At 35.2% G+C, this 8,784-nt stretch overlaps 1 protein-coding gene across 1 annotated transcript in view; it reads right to left on the bottom strand.

The window, feature by feature from the left end:
- Window positions 1–6,803: 6,803 nt before the first annotated feature.
- Window positions 6,804–8,784, bottom strand: part of LOC122552959 (uncharacterized) — a 207,083-nt gene continuing 205,102 nt past the window's right edge. The window contains exons 19-20 of the mRNA XM_043696273.2: window positions 8,440–8,560; window positions 6,804–7,422 (exon numbers count right to left, since the gene is read on the bottom strand). Of these exons, the coding sequence (XP_043552208.2) occupies window positions 7,233–7,422; window positions 8,440–8,560 (311 nt within the window). The 3' untranslated portion in view covers window positions 6,804–7,232. The remainder of the gene's footprint in view (window positions 7,423–8,439; window positions 8,561–8,784) is intronic.

Genomic DNA, 8,784 nt, shown 5'->3' with positions numbered 1-8,784 from the left:
ATAGTTTTCTGATAGCAACATTATATGTATTGCTGCACTCGAAAGTGGAGAACTGCTTTCTAAGTGGATCAGAAATGTCCCATGAGGATGTGATGAGATTGGTGTGCACCTTATGCTAACCTCTGTGGACAGATAGCACAGGAAGTCAAGACAAATAGAGCATACCCAGAAATGTTAAAGATTGTTCAGAATGGAGGACTGCAGGAGCAAGTGATGAGCTGGAGATGCCAGGTACCCACTTCCACTTTCATGGGATTGCTTTTGTCAAGTTTCTGTCTGCTGTGTGGGAGAGTAGCAAGCTGTACTTAAATCAGGCAAGATGAGCTACTAATGTGAAGTAAATGCATGCCAATAGACCTTTCGCTGCACAGTAGTGAGATTCTTGGCTCACCATTTAAACCTTGGGTTTAAAATTGGACTTTTCTCAATGTTGAGAATTTCATTTCTCGACCTTACCATATTTTCCCAAATGATTTGTCATTGCCCACATTGTTCTGGGACTGGAAGCATTCAAATCCATGTTTTTGCCTCAGGTGTCCTAAAATATTATTGCAGGCATGGTGCTTTGAGCGCCACCCCAGAGTGGAATTGAAATCAGATCCCTGGCGCTGTGAGACAGCAACGCCAAACACTGTGCTACCCAGATCATGGCTGATCTGCCCTATCCCTCAAACCCTCTTTCATGTTAGCTCCTCATGTCTCTCAATCTCTGAATTTGTGAAAAAAAGATGTATTTACCTCCTCTTTAAATATTTTCAGTGATTTAGCCTCCACAAGCCTCTGGAGTAAAGAATTCCAGACATTTGCTACAATTTCCTTCCTATCTCAGTTCTGGATGAGAGTCTCTTTATTCTGTAATTATAACCCATAATTCAAGACTCTCTCACTCATGGTAACATTATATCATCATCTTCACTGTCAAGCCTCCTCAAAATCTTGTATGTTTTAATAAATTTGCATGTGATTCTCCTAAACTCTAATAAACAAAAGCTTAACCGGTTTAACCGATCTTGATAAGTCAATCTGTCAATCCCATTCAATCCGTTCAATCAGCCTAGTGAATCTCTTTTGCACTGTTTCCAATGCCAGAGTATGCTTTCTTAAATATAAAACCCAAAATTGTTTTTAAACTCCACCAATAAAGATCAAAAATCCTTTTGCTTTCTTAATTACAGTACTAACTTGTTGCATTTCATGCATAAGAACACACGATCCCTCTGCATTTCATGTTTTTGGAATCTCCCTCTATTTAAATAATAGTCTGCCTTTTGATTCTTCTTACTAAAATGCATGACCTCACATTTCTGAAATTAAACTCCATCTGCCAGGTTTTTGCCCACCCACTCAACTTAACTACATCTTCTTGAGGATTCCTTATGTCCTCATCACAACATGTCCTCACACATGTTTTTACATCATCTGGCTCCCCCTACCTGCTTACATTTACAATCACACCCTCCTCTCTGCAACCATGGTCCAAATTGCTGCAATTAATGTAACAGTCTCCTGAAACAGTGTCCAGGTACCTCCTTCTCACCTTCCCTCCTTAATGTGTTGCAGTGTTGGCAGGTTGGACTCCAGTACATCCATTTTGAGTGGAATTTCCTTCATCAGCCAAGACTTGCCACAGATGTGGTCTGACATCAGCATCCACTGGCTCCCACATACTACAACTGTAACACATCGCCTACCTAGCCATCTCAATTCTATTTAATTAATTTGGATGTTAAATATTTTAAAGGTGAATTTCTTAACTCTAGCTACAATAATGTCTCCTGACTTATACTACTTAGCCAATCAAAAGAGACTAAATAAACTCACCAATCAACTACCTTTTTTCCTTATCTGCTGCTGCTGCTGCCCTTCTCACACTGTCCACTCTCCTCTTTATGTGCTGTACCTGATCTCTCTCTCTCTCTCTCATGCTCCTAATGAAGCTCATTCCACACAGTGTCTTAGAACTATTCTCATAAGGGGTGGTGCAATTACTAACCAAACCAATACAAGTTCTTGAAAGCACAAGGATATGTGTACAATAATTAAACTGAAATAAATTATTAAACTAAATCTGAAAACTTTTGCACTCACACTATGCATAGGAAAAACAGTGTTTAAACTGTTAGTATACTCATTCAAAATTCTATATTTTGCTCTTTTAAAGGTGGCATTAACTTACTTGTTTTAAACAGCATTATGGCTATTTTAACAACTGAGAGAAATGTGTTAATCATCTGTATTTCATATTGTTACTTTAGAAACTTTTAAATCAGATTTTATTGCTATTTCAAAACCCTGTAAAATGGTTAAGGAAATATGACAATTATTTGTATGTGATATGTTATTAAATTAATTAAACCCATACCTGTATAATATTAGTCCAGACAATAGCTGCAAATGAAGGTCAAACAGTGATCGAATTACACCATGCTAAATTAGTATTCTTTGCAAGATGGTAGATAGCCTGGCCAAGTGTGGATTGCTGTACTGAAATTAATGGGAACTTGCTACATATGGTTAGTAAACAATTAAAATAATTTAGCACACCAATCCATACAATGCATTCAGCTGTTGGATAGGAATATAATGTGCTCTAAATATGTAGTATTAAACTATTAAAAGGTGAAACTAATCTGGACTGGACACTTTAACATCAATTTAATATATATATAACAATAATAATTTGCTCAACATAAATGCAAACACAACGTTATGGCCTTTACTTTTATTTGACTTCAACAAGTTTGAATTATTTTGAGACATCAGCTTAAAAAAAAATGAGGACATCAACAAGAAATGTTTTGATATTTATTAAACTATATGCTTCAAGATTCCTTGGGGATGTAGGTCTTCATTAGCAGGTGCTAAATTGGCCCAATAATCATGATGGACACAGATTTGGAATCAGATGGCCTGCCTGAGCAGGGTAGCAACTCCAGTAGCTGTGAGAGAAGAGGTTGAGCTTGCTTCACAAGCCATCCCTCTCCTCTAATGACTTCAGCCATGGTCCTATCAACATTTGTAACAAGGGAGTAGATCTGCATATGCAAGTACTATAACTTTGTGGATCTCAGGCATATATAGTCAGATTATATAACATATGCTACACTCTAATTTATTTATAATTTACCTGCCAGTTTATTGTCCATTTGCCTTTACGATATAATTTGTAAAATGTTTTTCTATACCTAAAAGAAATTGAAGCTGATTTGCAACATTGGTATTATCATCATTTTCTGTTTTGAAAGCATGAATATTTTCAGCTACATTATTCTCATTGTTCAATTATAGTGCTTAAAACTAGCCAGCACTAACAATTACCAAGTAAGTGTTCATGTGGTTAACAGGGTGAAATGAGCCATCATTGTACAAACTAGCTGAATCTTCAATTTTGCCTGACCTTTCATGACTCACTGCCATGTCAATCATGTGACAATCAAATTGTTCATATACAGCTCAGCAGCCAACATGTAAAACAGAAAACAGAATGTCTAGGACAATCCACATTATCACTATATAACTATAAGACTACCACTATATTGTGTTATATAGTAATAATGTACAATATTGTCTAACAATGTTGTTAAGATGCAAAAGGAAATATGGTCATAACTGGCTACAATTGCTAGAAATTAAACATTAGAGCAACTAGTGGAACAACAAAATCTCCATCACATTACAAAGAAGTAAAACATACACTGTCATACTAGTTACTGAAAAATGTCTAATATTTATTGAATATTAACATATTATAAAGTTTAAGTTATATAGCAAAATGTTGCAAATAGAAAAATTCATGACATAAATCAAACATTACTGTAACTTTTCACTATAACCTTTTTTTCAATGCCATGTCACTAAATAATATGGTACATGATATATAAAGATAAGGATTTACTTTAAGTCTGTAAGAGAAAAAGAACTGTATTTTAATCAGGATCTTTTATAAAATAATTTAAATTCAGTTAAAATATTTTAAAAATTGTTTTGATTTGTAGCCAACATTTTATTTACAAGTTAAATGACTGAGGGGAGAAATGAATCATTTGTGCATTTGGATTGTGATTTAGCAAGAGTGCAAAACAAACAATTAAAATTAACTACATATTATACATCTTTTGAATTTTCATTTCCATTGAAGTGGGGAGAATTTAAAATCAAGAGAGATATATAACAGACCAGAAATCAAAATAATCCCCACTTATGTCTGTTGTTACCACATGCAGACTGATTTCATCCAAACACTTCTGGAAAGTAAAAGCAGTGTTAACATTTTGAAACAACTACTCAGGTTGCTCATTAATGTTTCCTGATCATTAACATGCGAAGACATTTTGTATATATTCAGTAGGAAACCTCTAAGCTGTCATTATGGCCAGCAAAGTTATCCAACACCAAGCAGTGACAGACACTAAGAAATAAAAATAACAGGTAATGAAGCAAATGGAATCACTTGCCAAATCCACTACTGTATACAGGTAATGGTTGTTTAATTCTTTTTCTGCAAATAGCAGAATGCAAATTACATCTAACTATCTTGTTTCAGAGGTGGGCAAATGAGAACCTTTGGGCTGTCCAATGGTCAGCAGTTGTATTGCTATGTTTTATTTAGAGACTGGGCTTCTAAGAAATAACAATGCGTGTGCCACACCTTGAAATGCAGAGATGCATGGAGATCTCCTCTGATCCTAAACTGAGTTCTTAATCTCACCAATGTGGATAAAGGAGGAGAAGGTAACCTTCCCATTGGAAGAAAGGAATAAATCAACAGAGAAAGTTATCTCTGGAATGCATTCATGCATCTTCTTGCAACTTGCTCAGCCAAGCATTAATGTAAACACAAAGAAAACTGACCACGTTGGCTCAATGTATGACTTGGAGAGATAGAAACACTGGGAAGAAAACATAAAGTTTATTCCCTCAATTAATTAATGTGTGATTATAGGAAATATTAAGCAAGGCAATATCTAAAGAATCAAGCCAGACTTTTTAGGAGGAAGTTGGGATTCACTTGTACATATTAATATAAGTTAATTTTTATTGGTAGTTTTTTTTAACTAACCAAAGTTATGAAAGGATGTGGGACAAAGGTTGGTAAATGGAGTTGTCACAAATCAGTCATTATCTTCTTGAATGGTAGAACAGGCTTAAGTGGCTTTTTGCTGTTTCAATGTTTTACAAGTTCAACTAATCAATCATAGTAATACAGCATGGAAACAGACCCTCCGATCAAATCAGTCCATAATGTTACCATAATCGCAAACTAAACTAGTCCCACCTACCTGCACTTGGCCCATATCCCTCCACATACCTTTTATTCATGTACTTATCCAAATGTCTTTTAAATGTGTAACCATACACTCTGGAAGTTCATTTCATAACGAAACACTCTCTGTGTAAAAGAATTTGCCCCTCATGACTTTTTTTTAGGTTTCTGAAGCTTTTCTTAATTTAGAAAATAGTCTACTCCTCAATTCTTCCTACCAAAGTGCATACACTCACACTTTCTCAAGTTATATTCCATCTGCCAGTTCTTTGCCCACTCTCCTACCCTGTCCAAGTCCTTCTGCAGCTTACCCACTTCCTCAACACTACCTCTATCTATCTTTGTATATCTATCAACTTGCCATTGAGCAGATGGTGATTAGCCATCTTTTTGGGCGGCTGTATTCCATAGGGAAGGTACTTCCACAGTGGGAGGGTGTTCCAAGATTTTGAATAATGATGAAGAAAGGATAGGGTGACTTGAAGGGGAACATGCAGCTAATAGGGCTCCCTTTGGCCTGTTCTCAATGACTTTTTAAGTGGCAGATGTTATTGAAGGACCCTTGGAATTTTGCTGCAATTCATGATGGAAATGGTACATACTGCAGGAATATTAAAGAAAGTTAAAATTTTGCATGGTGGTTGAGATACTGATTAAGTAAGCTGTTTTGATATGGATGGATCTGAGACTCAAGTGTAGTTGGAACTGCACTCAACCAGGCAATTTGTAAAAACTTCATACTTCTGAGAGATAGCACATAATCAGGTCCCTTTCAATTAGTGAACAGACCCTGAAGAATCTCAAGATGAGTTATTCAATGCAAAATTCCCTGACTCTGGCCTGCTGTATTTATTTGTTTTCTTTGAGTAGTCCAGATAAACTTCTGATTAATGTGCAGATCCCTAGGATATTGATGGTGGGATATTCAGTGATGGTAGTATAACTGAATATCAAAGTAGGTAATTAGGTACTGTCTTGTTGACAATGTTCATTTTCTGGCATTTGTGTAACCCAAAAATTACTTGTCTGCGATTGGTCCAAGTCTGTGTATTGTTCTGATGTTTCTGTAGACAAGCATAGACTGATTAAATTCTGCGGAGTTGCGAATGGAATTGAACACTCACTGAGCTGAATGACTTGTTTCTGCACTGTACAATCTGTATAATTTAAGTAATTCTAATTAGGGCAAAGATATCATGACAAATAACATTTTTTTGGGATTGATTATTTTGCCTATTAGTTTTCAATACTCTGTGAAGTCACGTGATCTCAATGTTTCTAAATTGCTTTTGTTATCACACTTGATGTACTGCATGTGGTGAACATTTCAAAAAGACTAATAAATCTTATTACATATAGTGAAGAGGAGAAAGAGTTATAAATTAATGGTAATAATCATAGAATAAAATAATAACATCAAGATAGATTGGCAAGTCTTTTTAGATGTATTCCAATAGATTTTATCATATAACTTTGTACCTCCAACTTGCCCATCTAGAAAATAAACAGTCTTGTTGCTCTTCTCAAATGCTGTAAAATTACAAACAGAATTATAAATATAATTTTAATGTCCCTATGATTTTACTTCAGGTTTCTCCAGGAGACTCTAGGACAATCCAAGAGGTAGCAACCCTAATCAGGAGTAAAGCGGCTCAGAGATGACACACATATTTTTCATTTCAATTTTTCTCAAACAAAATTCTACTGCCTGTGCACATAAAGATGAATTAATCTTCCAAGTTAACAAATTTGTTATTATGCACAAGCAACAATGGCTCATATCCTGAGCAAAGAACATTCAATATTTTGTACTTAAAGCAAATCATGTAAAATCATTTGAAATCAGGATTGAATTATGAAATTGTTTTGCTGCTACATAAATATTGCAACTCAGTTTGATCCCATCCCAACACCTATACCAAAACCGAATACAGCAATTCACAATAATACAAAACAGAAGTCTTGTCAGTCACTTTTTATCAAGAATGATATTTCCTTCTTTGTCTTTTATTCGGACACGTCCTGTGGAGTACTTTGTTTCCTGTCGCCCATTAGAATATACAGTCTTTATGGTTCCATCAGGGTACTCCCTGCGTTTATACTGTGATGTGTGGATCTCCCTCTGTCCATTGTTGAATTCAATAGTTTTATCTCCATTGCTTAGAAAGAATCAAACATTCAGAAACTGAACACATTGTGATTTTTATATTTTACACCAAAGCAATAACTTTTTGGGAAAGATAAAGAGGTTCTATGTGCATTGAATATTTAATATTGCCATAGCTGTTTTATGGGGCACCATCTGGTATTGTTACAGCTGAATGTTTTAGCCAATATTTTAAAAACAATAACCAGAATCTTGATAAGTCTATACTCACAAAGAATTGTGTCCCATTGTACAGGAGGTTACTCCAAGACAATTTCCATTAATAACAATGGAGGGAGTGGTGAATAAAGAATAATCTGACAGTAATCAGAATAATGGAGAACCAATGTGAAGATGTATGGCTAGAATAGAGAGCTGAGGTGTTCTGAAAATGGGTCATTGAAAACATTGACTCTGCTTTCTCTCTGCAGATGCTGCCAGGCCTGCTGAGTTTCTCCAGCAATTTCTATTTTTGTTTTAGAGAGCTTAGGTATTATATTGCATGGCATGGAGAAATTAAAGCAAAGCAAGGATGTTTAATGTAGTTAGTTTCCTGGATCACAGAAAACCAATGGAGTTCTGGAAAAGTAGAAATGACAGGTTACAGGATCTGACAGGAAAGGATGTAAGTTGTGGAATTTGTTTACTTCCAAGTGGATAACTGGACAAGTAACCATTCCAGTGTTCTAAGATGCATTTGTCTGCCATTAATATTTTGAAAATGATTTAATCATCAATATTGTATTAAAACAATATGATAACTTCATAAGAAGCAATCAGTATTTTCAGGACAAGAATATACATAAGAACTAATGAACAATGAGTTGGCAAGGAAAAGCTATCGAGTAATTTGGACCAGTTGGGTCGGAAGACAGGAGCAAAATGTATCTCAAACAAGAATTGAAAGTACATGAAATAGGTATGTGAATAAAACAACCCTAAGTGAATAAGAGAGAAAAACATTAATTTCCATCGTGAAATGGGAGAAATACACAAACCTGAGAGTAAAATAAGGGAGAAATACACTTACTTTTGAAGATTCACTATTGTTCCATCAGGGAATATACTCTCTTCCCGACCATCAGGAAAAAGATGTTTAACTGTCTGGTCCGGAAATATTATTTCCTTCTTACCATCAGGGTAATGCTTTTCTGTAAAACAAAAAATAGCAACATTCAACCAAAATTATAAGAAAATTGTTTTTTGAAAACAATTTTAAAAGAAAGTTCAAGAAATAACAGCATTGTAAAGACCAATATGTGCAACTTCACCTGCCAATTTTCCATTTTATGATATTTAGCATCAATTACAGCCCCCACAGCAAGGGAGGGGCCTTGTTTTCACCTGTTGGAAGTGCATGAACGTGGACATAAGA

This window comes from Chiloscyllium plagiosum, unplaced genomic scaffold (assembly GCF_037043375.1).
Source record: "Chiloscyllium plagiosum isolate Xiang-an unplaced genomic scaffold, Cpla_swu_hap1 HiC_scaffold_10, whole genome shotgun sequence".
In the NCBI taxonomy this organism is placed as follows: domain Eukaryota; kingdom Metazoa; phylum Chordata; class Chondrichthyes; order Orectolobiformes; family Hemiscylliidae; genus Chiloscyllium; species Chiloscyllium plagiosum.
This window is presented reverse-complemented; position numbering and strand designations above follow the sequence as displayed.